At 47.5% G+C, this 20,102-nt stretch overlaps 1 protein-coding gene across 1 annotated transcript in view; it reads right to left on the reverse strand.

Moving 5' to 3' along the window:
• Positions 1 to 480: 480 nt before the first annotated feature.
• LOC147111047 (cadherin-related family member 3-like) overlaps positions 481 to 20,102 on the reverse strand; it is a 147,823-nt gene continuing 128,201 nt past the window's right edge. Inside the window, exons 14-19 of the mRNA XM_086001503.1 lie at positions 13,058 to 13,293; positions 7,952 to 8,160; positions 4,856 to 4,875; positions 4,712 to 4,743; positions 2,861 to 2,909; positions 481 to 1,041 (exon numbers count right to left, since the gene is read on the reverse strand). Of these exons, the coding sequence (XP_085857629.1) occupies positions 908 to 1,041; positions 2,861 to 2,909; positions 4,712 to 4,743; positions 4,856 to 4,875; positions 7,952 to 8,160; positions 13,058 to 13,293 (680 nt within the window). The 3' untranslated portion in view covers positions 481 to 907. The remainder of the gene's footprint in view (positions 1,042 to 2,860; positions 2,910 to 4,711; positions 4,744 to 4,855; positions 4,876 to 7,951; positions 8,161 to 13,057; positions 13,294 to 20,102) is intronic.

The raw sequence follows: 20,102 nt of genomic DNA on the forward strand, positions 1-20,102 counted from the left end.
GATGCTGAGCAAACACCTGGACCAATATGGCATCGTGCACACTTCTAGCGCTTTTACGATGCGTAATGTCGTACTTCTGAATTCAACTTCGTGGCTCTCGTTTTGGACCCTGAAAACATGCAAGACACATTGCGGTTTCTACCCGTGACCCCATGATGTGATCCCCGTGACTGTGGCTCCCCACTGAGAGTGCTAGGTTGCAGAATCAGCTCCATGTAATGTTTTTGTTTCTTCCTTCCTCCCGGCAATTCATGAATATCTCCAGAACAGAACCTCACCTGGGAATAAAGCACTCTAATAGAATTGTTTTTGGGGGATTTGAAATACTTAACTCCAAATGTACCAATACAAGCAGCACATTAAAACCAAATCTCTACTGTGATCATTTGCAAAAAAGCAAACAGCTCCTTTGGTTAAGACTTGATCCAACAAAAGCACAGGCTTTACAAATGGGTAAATAATTTAGTTAAATCAAGGTAATGACAAGAAAATTGTTTTAATTATTTAGTCATTAAACTTTCATTATTTTCATTGCTCCATAAAAACATTTAAATCTTAATTTTGTGATTAATTGCAAAGAAGTCTTTTACAATTGAGGGAGATGTTAATAGACTTAGAGTATTATAATAAAATATTTTCGTGGGCTGAAGATTAAAGCCTTAAATAATACATGCATCCATTTGTTGCAAATCATGATAAATCAGTGATGTTAATCACATTTCAAGATCCATTTCTGTTTTTAATTAAAAATATATCACTAAACAGAATGCTATATGTTCTTATTAATTCAATTTGTAAATTGTTCATTAGAATTTTGCAGATTGTACCTGTGAGCAAATATTGATTAACTAGGAGGATACACATCTTTTTAAAATCTTCCGTTCTTATTCTTTGAAATAATTCCTCTTTATTTTGGAGGCTGGGGTTTCTTATGCTTGGGTTTTTCTGGTGCAGTGTTTGTGTTTTTCTCATTCGGCTCATTTTCTTCCTTCCACTTCCTTGCTCCTGTTGCACTGTTGAATTCGTAGCACCTCCCTGTAACTGATTTTCAATGGGGAAATCATTACTCAGGTATTAAAGTAGGTGTAGAAAAAAATCTGAATTAATACTCAGTAGTTCCATGAACTGTGCATTAGGCATGAACAAAAAGTCAAAATTTGAGGCACTCCCTGAAGAGACACGAGGGCCAATTCAGTAATCGCAGCAGAAATGGAGGCAGGATCGCTGCGCTCTTACAATTGTCCTAGCTGGATTCGATGGCATCAGTTTCTAACAGTAATTTGAATCTGATCCCTACATGTTTCCCGTAAGTGCAATGAATGGAAGGGGGCAGGGAATCATGAGAGTGGCAGTTCTTAAAGGGCTTCTGCACCATTTTAACAGAGCTGCTTGCTTTAGCTGCATTGAAGGGCAGCTGTAAAAGGTTGGCAACGGAACGTGAGCAAAACGGCCCCTTTGCTGATAATAGTTTGAATATTTTGCTGGTAGAGGATGGTAACCATATTTGAAGCTAAACGTGCAGCCAGCGGGCAGGAAGTGGCTGAGTAAAATATCATAAATGATGGAAGCAGATGTGTAAGAAATTGTCACATCTTAGGAAGATTACAAAGGTAAGGCTACCTAAATTTGACACTTCATATTAAGCCTATGTCCACAGTGTGCATGACACAAGCACTATGCCCCGAACAAGGTCCAGCATCAGCCATGGAACATCGGAACATGGAATTTCACAACTTCTGGCATCTTTCACATCTGCACTTCCAGGCTCATAATACTTCAAGTTGAAATTTTGGGATGACATTGAAAAATGCTTCTAATGTCAGATATAGCTGTTGCATATTTTGGTACCAAGTTAAACTAAAATAAAAGAAATAATTTGCATGAATGTAGCAGCTTTCACATCCTCAGGACATTCCAAAGCACTTCACACCTGATGAGTTACTTTTAAAGTATTTGGCGTGTATATCAAGCGGGCAGTGGGTGGACCAATCACAGTACCCACCCGATGACATTGGTGGCTTGGACTATATTGATGGTCGGGTCTCATTAAAATTTGCAAGCCAGCTGCCAGCACAAATCTAGCTACTCATAGGCAGTTCACAATTTGGGAGGATGGGAAATTCAGTAGCTCTGACACTTCTTAAAGCCAATCTCAACTTTTAAAGAGGAAGTCCGAGAGAAAATGGGAGTGGTGGTTAAGGTCTAAATGTGTGTGGTGGTTAGATCTTAATGATATATTAGCATGTTATTTCAGCGGTTGCATGTTAATGAAACATGTTTTCTGCAATTATGATTCCCTTTACTTTTGGATAGCTGACAATGTCTTCTAGAAGCTGAGATCGGAGTCATTGGGAGTACGTCAACATTTTCAGGCATACTTGGGAATATGTCAATATTCCCTGGAGGTCCCACATCCAGAATAGATTAAGAATCAAGCTTATAGGGTGTCACTTTAGGGGACTTGTTAAAATGTAACTATTACTTATCCTCACTGTAAAAAGTCTCTTCTCTCCAATTATTGTCCTTCCCCGTCCCATATCTATTCTCTCCTCATCAGTCCAGAGTGAAAGACAATCCGCAGATATATCCATGAACATGGTAAAAACCACGGCTTCTCTGACCAGCCACAAAGTACCCTTGATTAACGTGGGAAGGAACCATAGCCCAAGTCAGTCTGCCTCCCTTTCCCCAGATGTTCCACCATAGAAATTCACTCTGGGAGACACTGGAAAGTTAAGATTCAAACTTGGGAGTTGTGAAATTAACTGTGAGGCTGTGGCTACCAGACCACAGCTCTGCAGAGCTTTTAACATCATGTGACTTGTCTCTCTCCATTGGAAAAAATATCACCATACATTACCTGGATCGACTGCTTCTCCATTGAATACCGTATCGTATTTAGTTACTTCCTGTGAGGAATGGACAATTACATATAAGTCAAATTGATTGGATTTAGTCAGATTAAAATGTTGGTAACATTTACTTGCTTGTATAAGCTTTTATTATGCAGTCACTTTCAATCTTTGCAATAACCTTAAAATAAATCAGAGTTCACATGGGCTGTTTAAACATATGCAGAGAGTTGTGATCATCAGCTTCCAGCTGCTGGAGAAATTTCTAATGTTAGAACAGAGTTGACAAGATAACAATCTCTTTTCTACATTAAGAACGTAAAGGCAGTAGTTTAAAAAGTCGTTTCCACATTTTAGCGCCGTGAGGCCAACTCTGCCAGGTAGACGTCCTGTCAACACCCATTGCTAATTGCAGAGAAATTATTTGGTATTTGTGCAATGTGAAAGATTTAACTGCCGCATCAGTGTCAAGCATGCAGTCTAACTGGAACAAACTCCACTTCAACCCCACCATGATGGTTGCTGGGAATGTTTTGGTTGCTGGGAAAGATCACCCTTCACCAAACATTAAACCTGCTGTAGCACAAATTTATGAAATGCAGACGTTCCATGTTTGCTTTAACACTTTAACAGCAGATGTGATCAGTTATATACAATTTTAGGAAATCACCCATTGCAAGCAAGCGTTTTTTGTCATTTTATTTTGGTTCTAATCAAGATGAGAGATGTCTGTGTTTGTGAGTGAAACACTTTCACTTTGGGCACCTGTGTCAGTCTGAAGTACTCCTAAGTCAGCATTGCTAGATGCAAAGTAAAGATCACCCTAATTTGCCCTAACAATGTGCCTTAATGCCAACCTCAGAATGGTATCTACTGCACCAGTGCGACATCACTTCCTCCACTAGCCACCCTCGTGGCCTTTCTGAGCGAGATTGCTGATTGATTGCTGATTGAGTGCTGATTGGTAGTTTTGAGGAGTAATTTCACAAGTAATGAGAAGAGACTGGCTGAATTTAAATCCAGTTTCCTGGAAGGGATGGATGGATGGAGGAAGGCTTGCATTTATACAGCGCCTTTCATGACCACTGGAAGTCTCAAAGCACTTTACAGCCAATGAAGTACTTTTGAAGTGTAGTCACTGTTGTAATGTGGGAAACGCGGCAGCCAATTTGCGCACAGCAATCACCCACAAACAGCAATGTGATAATGACCAGTTAATCTGTTTTTGTTATGTTGATTAAGGGATAAATATTGGCCAGGACACCGGGGATAACTCCCCTGCTCTTCGAAATAGTGTCATGGGATCTTTTACGTCCACCTGAGAGAGCAGACGGGGCCTCCATTTAATGTCTCATCCGAAAGACGGCACCTTTGGCAGTGCAGCACTCCCTCAGCACTGCACTGGAGTGTCAGCCTAGATTTATGTGCTCAAGTCTCTGGAGTGGGACTTGAACCCACAACCTTCTGACACTGACTGAGCCACAGCTGTCACTTAGGACATAGAGGAATAACTCTCTGTGCCTCCGTTTCCAGCTTTCCATTGCATAATCTTCTTTATGTGAACTGGATCTGGTGTCTTGCAGGACATTTTACTGCAGCAGTTACTGCCCGTTAGGGCCGAGTTTATGAAATCACACTCCCAGCGCGGACCCTTGCCCATATCAGGCAATCACAGGCATGCTCCCCACAATTTTCCATCATTTTGTGCAATGGCGGGAAAATCGTGGGGAGCATACCTGTGATTCCTGGATATGGGTTCCTCACAGGCCAGGCTTCCTGCCAGCTACACAATTTTGTAAAATCAGCACTTTTATACAAAAGGGGCAAAATTCTGCTCAGCTGGTAAAATTAACACTTACCGTTACAACTTCTATTTTTTCTCTCTTGGGTTCTGTTTTTAAAAAGAAAACAAGTTTGTCAAAAATAATACTGCATTATAAAGTAGGGTTGTTTGTATTGTGACTTTGGGGTTTTATTTTAATCAAACAGACAAAGATACCCACCTGGTAGGTAAATCTTCACTCTACAAAAGTAGCAAGACAACAAAAAGTTAATTAAAAAGGAAATATCACAAAACATTAAAAAAAAATTCTTTTGTTTTTATAGATTTCCAGCAAGTTAACTATAGAAAATGTAAGTAAAAAATTGATTATTGATGGGGACGAAAAACAGAATAGATTTAATATTTCTACAAAGCTAATTCTAAATGAAACACATTTCTAAAATTAGTAGTACAGGTAGACTATCCTTTATCCGAAAACCTCGGGACCAGCCGTGTTTCGGTTTTAGGAAAATTTCGGATTTCGGAAGGTGCGCGAAAACACTTCGGTTTTCAGAGGTAATTCGGTTTTCGGGAGTGCGGATAAAGGATACACTATCCCTTATCCGAAAGGGTGGGATAAATAACGACTATAAATACTGTAGTTACAGGGATAAATACTGTAGTACAGTTTATTTGTAAGGAAAACATTCAGTAAAACTTCAAACATGTACAGGTACAAACTAAGCTAAATACCTGTACATAAACATGCAATAAAGGTACATTACATCTGGCTTGAGGATCTTGGAGAAGATGGTACATCAGTGTTGTCATCATTGTCATCAGGTTGGAGTTGGACATCTGAAGATGGGCCAGGAACAGGATTCTCAAGTGATGAAGCATGACTACGACAGACGGCCTTTTTAAAGACTTCTTCCAGTGTCATCTGTCTCATTAACATTGGTTTCTGTCTAAGCAGTCTCTCTTTAATTGAGTAAACTTGCATAATCTCTTGCTCACTGATAAATGCACGTTTTTCAAGGCCAGCAATTAACTGATCACACATTGTCACCATATCGTCTATGGGGATTTTTTCACCTGTGTTCACAATGTCATCATCATCATCACTACTGTCCTCATGCTTGTCTTTATTTAACACCATTTCAGCAATTTCCCCATCACTCAATGAATTCACAACAGGTGCATCATTGTCAATGTTCAGCACTTCTTCGATGTCAGCTTCCTCTAACGTATTTACACTTTCGGATGATAAACCTTTGGCGTAAGTGAGGAGGTTTGATATCATCATCTTCTCCTGACTGACAGGAAATCCTTCAAACTCGTCATCTGCAGGTCCATCTTCATGAGACATCGTTGAAGGCCAAAGTCTGTGCCAAGCATTTGTTAATGTTGGTTTGTCAACATCGTTCCAAGCATTAGCAACTGCATAAATGGCATCCTTAACATTGAATTCTTTCAGGAAGCTTTGGATTCCTTCGCCTCTGTTGATTGCATCAAGCATAGAGTTCAAAAAAACGTCTTTATACTTGCTCTTCATGGAGCGTAAAATTCCTTGGTCACAAGGCTGTATTAAAGATGTCACATTAGGGGGAAAGTTAATGCCGAAAACATAACTTTTCACAAGAAGTTCAGGAGGGGGATGTGCGGAGCAGTTGTCCAGGAACAATAAAATTTTGCAGTTTTCTTCCAGTCCAACTTGCCTGCAATGAGCTCGTGTCGCTGGTACGAAGTGGCTATTGAACCAGTGAGAAAATATTCCTCTGGTTACCCATGCTTTCCTGCTTGCATAATAATACACAGGTAAATTGCATACACCTTTCAAACATCTCGGATGTTGGCTTTTTCCAATCACTACCAACTTTAACTTGTGTGTGCCTGCAGCATTGGCACACCCAAGAACAGTCAACCTGTCCTTAGCATCCTTAAAACCTGCTGGTGCACTCTCATCAGCCATTGCTAATGTTTTTCTAGGAACGTAGCGCCAGAACAGAGCTGTTTCATCAGCATTGTAAATTTGTTCAGGACCGAGGTTTTCATCCGATATTATTTTTGCAAACTCATCTATGTAATTTTCAGCTGCTTCATGATCAGCAGAAGCTTTTGCACCACAGATTTTCAGATATTTTATACCATGACGCTTCTTAAATTTATGCAGCCAACCTTCTGAATATTCACACTCAACTTCAATGTTCAGTTCTTCATGGTATATTCTAGCTTGCTTCATGACCATCAAACCAGTCAGTGGCACACGTTCACCTCTGCGTTGTCGAATCCACTCAATCAGCACACGGTCAAGATCTTCATTTTTTGCCCTATGCAATGTTTTCCTAATTTTCATTAGTTTATGGTCATCACTGTCAGTGTAAAATTTCAACAACTTGTCTTTCTGTTTCTTTAAGTCATATACGGTGGTACTTCCCACACCATATTCTTCAGTAAGATGTCGCACAGACACACCACGATCAAGCTTCTGCAATAACTCCACTTTCTGCGATATCGATAATGAGCGATGCTTCCTTCTCTGCTTCTCACTGTTACCCATTGGGGTATCTGCAGCTCTTTTTAGCATTTTCACAAATTGTTAAAAGCCAGCAAATATCTAAGAGAGCAGCAAATATCTAAGAGAGCTGCAAATATCTAAGAGAGCAGCAAATATCTAAGAGAGCAGCAAATATCTAAGAGAGCAGCAAATATCTAAGAGAGCAGCAAATATCACACAGAGCAGCATAACACCTGCGTGGGTCAAGCATCGGCAGCGTCGGGTCATGCTTTGCGCCACTTTCGGCTTTCAGAGGTTTTCTGGTTTCGGATGTGCGGATAAAGGCTGGTACACTATCTCTTATCCGAAATGGGGTGGGGATCGGCGGGGGTGGGGTACGGCGGGGGGGTCGGGGATCGGGGGTCAGTGGGGGTCGGGGGGGTCGGGTTCGGCCAGGGGGTCGGGGGTGGGGGTCGGCGGGGGTCGTGGTCGTGCGCATTTCGGTTTTCAGAAGTCATGCTTTGCTCCACTTTCGGCTTTCAGAGGTTTTCTGGTTTCGGATGTGCGGATAAAGGCTGGTACACTTACGCTGAGCGATTTCGGTTTTCAGAAGTGCGGAAAAATGCTACACTACCCCTTATCCGGCTAGGCCTGTAAGTCGTGCGCCACTCTGGTCATGTCGTGCGCACGACTTACGCTGACCGAAAAAACCTTCGGTTTTTAGAGGCTTTCGGTTTTTGGAAGTCCGGATAAAGGGTAGTCTACCTGTAACACAATACTCTCAATTTACGATATCTCAAACCTAAAACATCTTCATCATATTTAGTTATAAGGACTTACTTTTTTGGTGGTGGTGGTGGTTTTGGCTTTTTGGTACATGCCTTCTGGCATCTTTCTGCGCAGTTAGTGTACTTCAAGATTAGGTAAAGTGCCAGGACAAAGAGGAGAGCCAATAGAATTGCCAGCAGTGTGAAAATAAAGGGGACATACCAGTCAGCTCGATTGTAAGTATTCACGGCATTGTTAATGATGGTCAGTCCTTTTCTCTTCTGTTCAAACAAGACAGGAATTTCATTGCCATGAGTTTGTTATGAGATAAGATGAATTCATGAATGTGTAATTTAATTGCGAGGCTCTGCCTTTTTTATTGAGAACTAGGCGAAGGACCAAAGCTGTAGTGTAGCTCACTACTTAGGTTAAAACGACTAGGGGGAGAAATTCGGTTTGCATCCATAACAAGCGCAGGGTTGGAGGAGTGACTGCTCCACGCTGGTCTGTGCCAGCTTGAGGCCCGAGCCAAGTGGGTGCCCTGCTGCAGCTCACCGGTCGAGGAGGATGGGAAATCGTCTGGCTCCCATGCGGAGCCACAGGCAGGTCAGGTCTGGGGGGGCTTGGAGGCGATCCGGGGTGGATGGGGCCTTGAACGCGCAACTGTATAGATGCCTTTTTTTTTTAATTATTGAAAACCTTTTTCTATGTTGCAGGTGGGGCTCTGAGGCCTGTTGTTGGCAAGCTCTACCCCACCACCCCACCTGACCCCTGCCTCCAAATGGACTCCTTGGCAGTGGCTGGAGAGCCCACTGAAATTACTCAAATGACCCTGATCCTGGAAACTCTTCCGGGGTTAAGGATAAATCCTTGCACCAGGCAGGACTTCCACCCACTCCACTTCACTGACATCACTATCAAGCAGAGGATCGAGGTGCGGGAATGGGATCTCTGCCCGATCTTTCAGCTTCCTTGCTGAGAGGTGTGCTGTCAGTAGTGGTACCCCAACCACTGCTCTCAACTGAGGCTAGCTAACTCAGCACAGACCATAGAGGGGGTGCAAGAAAGGTTCACCAGACTGATTCCTGGGATGGGGGGATTGTCCTATGAAGAGAGATTGAGTAGACTAGGCCTATATTATCTAGAGTTTAGAAGACTGAGAGGTGATCTCATTGAAACATACAAAATTCTTACAGGGCTTGACAGGGTAGATGCAGGGAGGATGTTTCCCCTGGCTGGGGAGTCTAGAACCAGGGATCACAGTCTCAGAATAACGGGTTGGCCATTTAGGACTGAGATGTGGAGAAATTTCTAACTCAGAGGGTGGTGAATCTTTTGGAATTCTCTACCCCAGAGGGCTGTGGAGGCTCAATCATTGAATATTCAAGGCAGTGATTGATAGATTTTTGGATATTAAGGGAATCAAGGGATATGGGGATAGTGCAGGAAAGTGGAGTTGAAGTAGAAGATCAGCCATGATCTTATTGAATGGCGGAGCAGGCTCAAAGGGCCAAATGGCCTACTCCTGTTCCTATTTCTTATATTCTTATGTAGACCCTGAGAATCGAACCTGGGACATTCCTCGTCTGTATGACTCCATACTACAATGGGCAGTGCTGTTAAGGAAGTTATATGCAAAACATTTTAATTCACATTTGAACTAACAGTTAAACAAGTGCAGCAAAAGTTATATTGTAGTGGCACTACCGAATGTCTCTTACCTGTTGTACATAATTCTCTTCAACATTGTGTATATACTGTTTGCATGCTCAGGCCATTGCCCCTTTAAGAACACGAGCCGGGCCAGCTCGGTCTCCCGCTCCCGTGGCAATCGCCGGCCCAGCTCTGCCTCCCGCTCCTGCGTCAATCGCCGGCCCAGCTCTGCCTCCCGCTCCCGCGACTTCGGCCGCAACGGCCAGCTCCAATGCCGGGTGCTGGGTAGACGTGATAACGTCATCGCGCGAGTCACGTGACCGCCCCAAGCGCGGGAAATGCGAGCAACGCGATGATGTCATCGCGCAAACCTCCGGACTGGCTAGTCAGTCCTCGTGGCGTCCCCACTGGGGAAAGACCTGTTCCACAGCTCTCCTGCATCTATCTACGTTGTTTGCTGTACTTCATCTAATTCAACATTAAAATCCTGTTTCTTGTTCTTCCAAGTCAAGCTCCGTTATTTGTTAGGAATACACCTATTCCTATATTGGTGACCCAACGATGTGAGGACGGGAATTCATCAAAACCTACATTGGTGACCCCGTCTCCGTGAACGTTTTTCACGGGCGACGCGCACAGCCTGAACCCCGTCTCTGTGAGCGGTTTCACAGAAGAAGAGCCCAACGAACAACAACCGACAAACAACAACCGACGGACACCAATTCCTACATTGGCAACCCCGTCTTTGCGAACGTATTCACAAAGGAAGCGCAGCCTGGAGGTGATCCTGTTTTTCACAGACGTAATGCAGCCGGACCCCGATTTTTGTGAACGATTTTCACAAAAGAAGCACGCCATGGAAGCATCAGCCGTTTCGCTGTCGCTACCGCAATTCAGGGAGCAGCAACCGCCCTTGTGCTTTCTTCAGGTAGAAGCCCCGTTCGCCAAGAACATCAATGCGGCACAGACCAACGAGGTCTCCGTATTAGTCAGCTCTACCGCCTTACGGATCGTCCGCCTCCACGACATCTCCCAACGCAACAGCAAGTATACATCCCTCCAAGCGCGGGTTCCGCAGGTTTTCGGGCCCACAAGATCGGAGCGCGCCCCCGTGGAGATGCCACGAGGACTCGCTCCTCACGAACCACGAGGACGCACTCCTCGTGACCCACGAGGACCCATCCCTCACGAACCATGAGGATGCACTCCTCGCGAACCACGAGGACCCATCCCTCACGAACCACGAGGACCCATCCCTCGCGAACCACGAGGACCTATCCCTCGCGAACCACGAGGACCCATCTCTCGTGAAACACGAAGACTCATTCCCCCATGACGACGCACCAGCCCGTCAGCCTGCTGGTTGTGTTTTCTACCACGCTTTTCGGCACGAAAGCGAAGCGTTGCCACCCTCCAGGCAGTTTTCCCCCTAAATCAACAATAACTAGAAGCGTTGCCGCCCTCCCGGCAGTTTTCCCCCTAAATCAACAACAACTCGAAGCATTGCCACCTTCTCTACAGTTTTCCCCTCAACAAAAGCAGACATCTACTGAACTATCGCGTGCAGTTCGGCGTGAAGGCGAGGCGTTGCCGCCCTCCCGGCAGTTTTCCCCACGTTCGATACAACAACTGACACTCCGAACAATGAGGTACGGGTCTATGGGCATCCTGCGGCCGTGACCGGCCATGCGGGACGATTGCTGTCCATCCCTGATCACTGATCAACGCAGCAACTGTTAACTCGCTTCTTTGTTACCGTAGTAACATTACGGCACGCACCGTTCCATGCGTTCCCGACTGCCGATGAGTTCGCTCGCCTGCTCGGTGAGTTACCCGACCAACTAGACCCACGTTCATTTCCTCCTGGATTGCCACTTACAGCGTTCCTGCAGATTTCGTTTGACAGGGGACTTCCTAACAACACCGACAGTGCCATGTTTCGCGTCTGCCAAACCTGCCAGTCACGATGACGCGGCCAGCTGTTTCGCCCCGGCGTCCGCTTCGAACCACGGGCTGCAGAGGTCGCACGTCTCCACGGTCCTTCGCATGACGGATACGTTTTATTCGCCACGACGCGCGTAAGGATCCGCTCACGACCAGCATCTTTAGACCTCGCCCGCCAAGTCGAGACAGCACGACCGCCGAGACCACCGGACACCATCGTCGTTACGGCAGACCATGTGCGACCGCCCGCCTGACCGCCATCCGCCCAACAGCCTCTGCCTCTGCCTCAGCACTACAGGATTCCTTCGGACAAGCTAGTCGGACCACTTCACCGTTTGACTTTGTCCGTTGAAGCGAATTCTGGGGGGGCGTATGTAGTGGCACTACCGAATGTCTCTTACCTGTTGTACATAATTCTCTTCAACGTTGTGTATATACTGTTTGCATGTTCGGGCCGTTGCCCCTTTAAGAACGCGAGCCGGGCCAGCTCGGTCCCCCGCTCCCGCGGTAATCCCCGGCCCAGCTCGGTCTCCCGCTCCCGCGCCAATCGCCGGCCCAGCTCGGCCTCCCGCTCCCGCGACTTCGGCCGCAATGGCCAGCTCCAATGCCGGGTAGACGTGATAACATCATCGCGCGAGTCACGTGACCGCCCCAAGCGCGGGCAAACGCGATGATGTCACGTCGCAAGTAACGTGATGCCCCAAGTGCGGGAAACGCGAGCAACGCGATGACGTCATGACGCAAACGCGATGACATCATCGCACAAACCTCCGGACTGCCTAGTCAGTCCTCGTGGTGTCCCCACTGGGGAAAGACCTGTTCCACAGCTCTCCTGCATCTATCTACGTTGTTTGCTGTACTTCATCTAATTCAACATTAAAATCCTGTTTGTTGTTCTTCCGAGTCAAGCTCCGTTATTTGTTAGGAATACACCTACAATATGAAAGTTTGACTGTTCCCAATTAATCTCTTTCTGCCATGTTTTACCCACCAGGGAATGAATCTGCCCAGCGATATATAGGCTGGCGTAACTGTCATTGCCCTCCTGCCCGGAAGAAAGTTGGAGTTGAACTGCAGACTAACAATTTAGTCCTAGTGCACTGCAAAGGGCAATGACCCAACCATACAAGATTAACCACCCTGTCTATGATCTCTGCCTTGACTATACTCAACAACTGATCATCCACAGCCCTCTGGGATAGAGAATTCCAAAGATTTCCCACCTTCTGAGTGAAGGAATTTCTCCTCATCTCTCCTAAATGGCCAACCCCTTATTCTGAGACTGTGACCCTTGGTTCTACACTCCCCAGTCAGGGGAAACATCCTCCCTGCATCTACCCTGTAAAGCCCTGTAAGAATTCTGTATGTTTCAATTAGATCAGCTCTCGTTTTTCTAAACTCTGGAGAATATAGGCCTAGTCTACTCAATCTCTCCTCATAGGACAATCCCCCCATCCCAGGAACATGTCTGGTGAACATTTGTTGCACTCCCTCCATGGTCTGTGCTATTGTTGTAATGGCTTGTAATACCAGTTTGAAGATTAACTGATAATATGCTGTATTATTAAATAAAGCACTCACGTAAAAGGATGTTGTTGTTGGAGCGGTTGTTCTTGTCTGAACCACAGTAATGTCAATCACTACAGTTCCTGTCCTTGGCCTAACATTCTTAATATTGTCATCAATGATGTTGACTATGAGATGATACTGCTGCTGAAGGTCGGCTTTTCCCTCAAAGTCAAATGGAGCTTTGATTATCAGTTTAGGAGTATTAGATCCACGGATAGGGTCAAAACCAAAATGATTGTTCACGTTTCCTGTAAATAAAATGAATTGGAATGAGGTAACATGGTGCAAAGTGAAATGACAGCTTCATATAATTTTCATCATAATGGAAATTTGTTATTATAAAAATAGTAAAAGAAACAAAGTTACAAACAAGTTATGGATGGGCGGGATTAATTTCAAATAAGGAGAGCTCATTACAATAAACTAACTGGAGACGATTAGTTTGATAAAATTATATAATTTTGACACAGTATGACTTTTCCATTTAGAATTGACTGATCATCTGTTCAATAGAAAAAAGTCAATGGGACAAAATGGCCACATTTGGAATATTTTAGTATTCTAACACTCATCTTAAAAGCCCTCAAAGTTTCTGTGCTCTACGTTCATACAAAGTAGTTTGCAAAGTCGCTATAAAGTTTGTCACACGATACTTACAAAGGGATTATTATTACATCATGGTAATTGATAAACTGCACATATTAGAACCACATGTTGCTTGGTGGGGTTAGGAGAATTTGGCAATGATCCCTGGGGTTTAGCAGGGTCAGGGGGCATCAGGGTCTTTCAGATAGGGTGGTGAGTCTTGTATGGTTGGGGCATTGCCCTTAGCAGAGCACTAGGACTAAATTGTTAGTCTGCAGCTCAACTCCAAGTTTCTTCCGGGCAGGAGGGCAATGACAGTTGTGCCAGCCTATATATTGCTGGGCAGATGAATTCCTGGTGGGTAAGCCCAACAGGTAATGAGTTGGATCTGTGGCCTAGCAAGCTGTCTGTGGCTTTTCAGATTGTTACCCAGAGTGGCTCAGTAAGGGGACAGGACAAACGAATGCAGCAGTGGCTACAGCCCCTCAGGCATTTGTCACCTCACAAGGGCTGGCTTGGGAATTGCCTCTTGCCATATTCGGACAAACAAGGGCTGATTTGAACTGCAGGCGATCTAGCTGCCCAATGTCATCTGTCTGAGGCCTGCGCCAATTTGATGGTTGGGTCTCATTTGAATTTCATTGGGGGGGGCGGTGCTGCCCACATCTTTCCAGTGATGACGGACAACCAGCCCATTTGGAAGATGGGATTTCCAGTCGGCCCAGTAATTGTACCTCTTAAAGCAAGGCGTCATTCTACTCAGTTTAACTCAGTGCTGGCTCCAGCATGTCCCAGGCAAGAGTGCCGAGCTCCTCTGATACAGTGGTGGATGTGCTAGTGGAGCAGGTGAGCATGCAGGCAGGTCCAATTTCTCTCAGATTGCAGGAAGGTTCCCAAAAAAGTGTTGCAGCAGGCCTGGAGGGAGGTGGAAGACAATGTCAATGCCCACACCATCAGCTGCAGGATGTGGGTTCAGTGACGGAAGCACTTCAACGACCTTACCCAGATGGTAAGGGTGAGCATGTGGTCTTCCTATCTCTATTTCTCTGCATTAAACCTGTCCACTGGACTTTGACCCCTCCAGCACATCCCTCACTGCCCCCACACCACAAGTTTCTCCTCCAATCACAAGGGGACACTGCACCAACTCTCCTTCTCATTCCAGTCATGTATTCACCTGTTGCCGCTGCCCTTGTAATCGGCACTAACAGCATACTGCTTTTACCTGATAGCAACTGCAAAGCAGTTCACCCTGTCGAAGCACCAACATTCACTTCACCCCTCCCAAGCTTTCTTAGTTCACAGTGGAGCCACTTTCTTGCACGTGACCACCTCCCCATCCTGCTTGCAAATTGCTGGTTCTCCCTCTCAGCATGTGCACTGTTTGAAGCTGACTCACACATAGGCCTAGAAATTGGGTATAACCCCGCTTGAGGCGTTAGAACTGGCGCTGCACAAAGTTTATAGCCAGACGAAAGTTATCGCTGCCTGGTGAGATATTGGGTTGCATCGCCCCCAAAGGGGATTGAGGCGCTAACTCAGATGTTGCACGGGGCTCCTAAGGCGCAAAAGTTCAGGCGCTACCCAATATCGTCGCGGACGGGCGCAGCGCAGGTGATCTCAATTACCGGAAACCACGAGATTTCCAGGCGCCGGCCGGCTCTTAAAGGGGTGGGGCAGTCAGCCTGAGCTGCTACACTCAACGCCCTGTAGGCCTCAGAATCGGCGCTCGCCCTTCTCTGGCACAACAAACTTGGTGAGGATGGAGAAGGTGAGACAGAGAGCAGAGCGCTTCAGCACTGAGGCCCTGGACCACTTGGTGTCTGCAGTTGAGCGCCGTCGAGATGTTCTGTATCCTGACAATGGCAAGAGGCCGAATCAAAAGGCTTACCGGCGATCTTGGAGGGAGGTTTCTCAGAGGGTCAACTCCAACAGCTTGGCGACCAGGACCCCTGTTCAGTGCAGGAAGAAATTCAACGACCTCACTCGGGTCGTTAGGGTGAGTGTTGGTTATGCAAACTTCTGATTCCCTCCATCTGCACCTAACTTCGAGGACCCTGTTGCCATGATGCCCCAATGGCCATCTGTCAGCAAGCACCCATGGCCCTTTCTGGCCACACACATGGACATTTCTCTCAAGGCCACATGTAAGGGCCCTTGCACCATGGGGGGCATGAGATGATCTCTCAAGGCCACATGTAAGGGCTCTTGCACCATGGGGGGCATGAGATGATCTCTCAAGGCATCATGTAAGGGCTCTTGCACCATGGGGGGCATGAGATGATCTCTCAAGACATCATGTAAGGGCTCTTGCACCATGGGGGGCATGAGATGATCTCTCAAGGCATCATGTAAGGGCTCTTGCACCATGGGGGGCATGAGATGATCTCTCAAGGCATCATGTAAGGGCTCTTGCACCATGGGGGGCATGAGATGATCTCTCAAGGCATCATGTTACAGAACTTCCCCTTCTTTCCCCTGCAGTCCAAGCTGGCGACGATGCGGGGGGAGCAGCGTCGAACCGGTGGCGGACCTCCACAAGTGGTCACTCTCACGGATCTCGAGGAGAGAGTGCACCAGATTCTTGGAGGACGTCTGTCTGGTCCTGTAACCACTGCAGCTGCCGACCCCATTCTCGACAGCGAGGGTAAGGCTCTCACCTTTTGCAACTGTCTCCTTCCACTTGGTCCCCCCGCCAGCATGCTTCCTCAGTGTGCCGCAATCTGCCATGCCTTTCCGCCAACCTGTCCTTTTGCTAAAGCCACTCTTCCACCTCCCTGCTTTCAGATGATGCATCACCAACTGGGGATCCACGCCCTGAAGCTGCCAGTGCCAGTGCCTCCGGAGTTGAGGATCAGGAGGAAGCCGGACCATCCGCTCCAATCACAGAGGAGCATACACATGTACAGACTGGGGATAGTAGTTCCCTGGAGGGGAGGGGAGGGGGCTCTGATGATCAGGCAGTTGCCGGACCAAGCGGCATGCAGCAACGCAAGGGAGGTAGGCAAGTTCGGCCACCGTCTCCCCGGAGAGCAAGGCAGGTAGTGATGACTGCTGCACAGAGTGCAGAGGAGGTGCGTCGCCTGGCTGAAATGAGCACCCAGGCCCAGCACAGGCACACTGAGCTGATGGCTGCAGTGGGGAGGATGCCTCAGTCAATAGATTCACTGGCAAAGAGTGTGTTGGACTTCGGACCAACAATGGAGAGGACTGTCCAGGGCTTCGAGGCCGCTATGGAAAGGACTGTTCAGGGCTTCGGACAATCCCTGGAAAGGTCTGTCCAGGGCTTGTCCGAGGCAGTGGAGCGGTCAGCACTGGCCTTGTCCGAAGCAATGGAAAGAACTGTCCAGGGCTTCTCCGAAGCACTGGCACCTGGCTCACAGGTCCTCACTGCTGCCACGCAGTCACTTGCCGGCCTCGTCCACACCCAGATTGAGGCAACGCAAACTCTCACTGCAGCCACCCTATCTGCATCAGCTAGGATCACCCCGGGCCCTTCCAGTCCCATACAAGGCCAGGAATCAGTGGAGCATGCGATTGTGGCGGATGAGCCGAGCCGGTCCCCTCAGAGAGCCAGTGTGTCGTCCGACAATGGTGCAGGTGTCCTCTCTCGGCAGGTGACCATTCCACATGCCAGCGCTGGCACGTCTGCAGTGCAGCTGCCACCACCTGCAGGGCACACTGCTTCCAGCCATGCTCAGATCAAGCATCCTGCGTCCGCACCCTCCAAGGCCAGAGATCGGCCAGGCCATCCCTCAGGGGCTTCTGCACTTCCAGTCAGCAGGCGTCCCCCAGCCTTCACCCCGCCACTGGGGTTCAATTACGTAGGAGCAGCAGGGAGGGAAGGGGCCGAGCGCGAAAGAGAAGTTGTTCTCCATCAAGGGGCCAGCAGTAGAGGGAGGTCCTGAGACGTTTCTTTGGCCAAACTCAAGGAGACCCTCACCTGTTGCAATTGTTGGAAAAAGTTTGTTCAGTTTGGCGGCTTTGCCGAAGAGTTTATTGTTATTTTGATTGTTATGGTTTCTGTTGACATGACGTTGTTTTGCTGTAATGAAAGACTTCTGTGACAATAAAGAGAAGTTTAAATGTGCTAAGTGTGATGAAATATATGTCTTCATCAGCCCCTGTGTTTTACCTGCATTGTATTGTGTGTACCGCCCCCTTTTCCCCTATTGTGTGTATTGGCTCCGCCCCTGTCTTTTGTCATATAAAGGTCTCAAGAGCTGTATGAGTCATTCTGCCAGACGAATCCGATGTGGAATGACGTGCAATGTTCTTAGCGATTAAAAGCCTTCAGTTGAATCCTTTAACTTCTTGTCCTTGAGTTATTGATGGCACATCAATTTTAATCGCTAAAACACCAAGATGGATCGACTCCTGAAACCAGAGCGCTTGGATCTGGACCCCCATGCCACAGACGCAGCCACACAGTTCGGACTCTGGTTCCAATGCTTCGAATTTTTCATCGAAACCTCAGCCACCGCCATAGCAGCCGCGACCGCCACCGGAGACGTGAAACTGGGAATCCTGCGAAACCGGGTGAGTCATCGGGTCTCCCCTCTCATCCGAGATGCCACCAGCTACGAGGATGCCTGTACCATTCTGAAGGCCCACTACGTGCGGCCAATAAACGAGGTGTACGCCAGGCATCTTCTGACTACTCGCACGCAGCGGCATGGTGAGTCACTAGAGGACTTCATGCTAAGCCTAAAAGTACTGGGCAGAGACTGTAACTGTAAGGTCGTGTCTGCCACCGTGTACACGGAGGAGCTGATCCGAGACTCCTTTATTGCGGGCCTCAGTTCAAATTACATTCGGCAGAAACTGTTTGAAAAGGAGGGACCGGACTTAAAACAGGCTATGGGCATAGCGCGATCGCTGGATATGGCCCAGAGGAACTCTGAATCCTGTTCCTAAGGCCACGCGGCCCACTCCGCCTCGTGCGCGCCGTGGGGCCCGCCATCTTGGAAGCCATCTTCACCTCCCAGGTCCCAGGCCAGCCCAGCACCGTCGGTGCCCCAGCCTCCACCCAGGAGCCCCACTACTGCCACGATGCATCGGGGTCCGAAATGCTACTTCTGCGGCCAGGACAAACACTCCAGGCATTTGTGCCCAGTGAAGGGCACCACCTGTTTTAAATGCGGGAAGAAAGGACATTTCAGTAAAGTCTGCAGAGGGAACCCCGCCTCCAACTCCGCCACCGCCGCGTGCGCGCCGTGGGGGCGGCCATCTTGGATGCCATCTTGTCCACCCTCATGGAGTCCACCATCTTGTCCCGACTACACGGACCCCCAGGACCCACTGGTGGCCTCAATCACAGTGGATCAATCCAGGCCGCATCCGTTGTCTAGATCGATGATGGACATAGAGGTAAACGGGAACAAGGTTAAATGCTTGATTGACTGCGGGAGCACCGAAAGCTTTATTCATCCTAGCCTGGTAAAATGACTTTCACTAACGATAGTCCCTACACAGGGCAAAATCGCCATGGCTGATAAGACTCATACCTCAAAAATTACAGGTTTCTGCGCGGTTATGTTGTCGGTAAAAGGCACTGATTACAGAGATTTTAAACTGTTGATAATGCCAGATCTCTGTGTGAGCGTGATCTTGGGTCTGGACTTCCAGTGCCACCACCAAAGTATCACGCTTACCTACGGTGGGTCCCAGCCGCCCCTCACAGTGTGCGGTCTGGCTACCCTAAAGGTTAAGCCGCCCTCTCTGTTCGCCAACCTCGCACCCAACTGTCGACCCATAGCAACCAAGAGTAGGCGGTACAGCTGGGAGGACAGACGGTTCATTGCGTCGGAAGTAGAAAGACTCAAGCGGGAGGGTGTGGTAAACCACTGTTTGTATTCCACTGTGTACATGCCTGGACATGCCTCAGCTGACTCCTCCCACAAGTCCTAGTATAAAGGTGACTGCTCCCCAGCCCTTTGTATTTCTGGACTGGTCGACCACTCGAGGCAGACCTTCATTCTTTTGTTAATAAAAGCCTTTAGTTACTCTCTTAACTCTCAGTCTTTTATGAGTAATTGATAGCGCATCAATTTTATTAACAAAATTTTTATAATGGAGAAGATCCTCACACCAGCATGCCTGGACTTAGATCATCGGGAGGCGGACTCATCCACCAAGTTTACTCACTGGCTTAAGTGTTTCGAAAAATTCCTGACCGCCTCCGCAGCAATCAAATCGGACGAGGACAAACTGGATGTCCTGACCTCCAAAGTGAACCACCGAGTGTACTCGGTCATCCAAGATGCGACCTCGTACGCGGACGCTATCAAGCTCCTCAAGGACCAGTACACGCGCCCAGTGAACGAAGTGTACGCCAGGCACCTTCTGGGGAGTCGTAAACAACAACCTGGGGAATCGACCGTGGAATACCTTCAGGCACTGTCTGTGCTTGGCCGGGCCTGTGGTTGTAAGGATGTAAAGGCCGCCGTGTACACAGGGGAACTTATCCGGG

The sequence above is a fragment of the Somniosus microcephalus genome, chromosome 11, assembly GCF_052327205.1.
Source record: "Somniosus microcephalus isolate GS21.2 chromosome 11, FLI_Smic_1.0, whole genome shotgun sequence".
In the NCBI taxonomy this organism is placed as follows: Eukaryota; Metazoa; Chordata; class Chondrichthyes; order Squaliformes; family Somniosidae; genus Somniosus; species Somniosus microcephalus.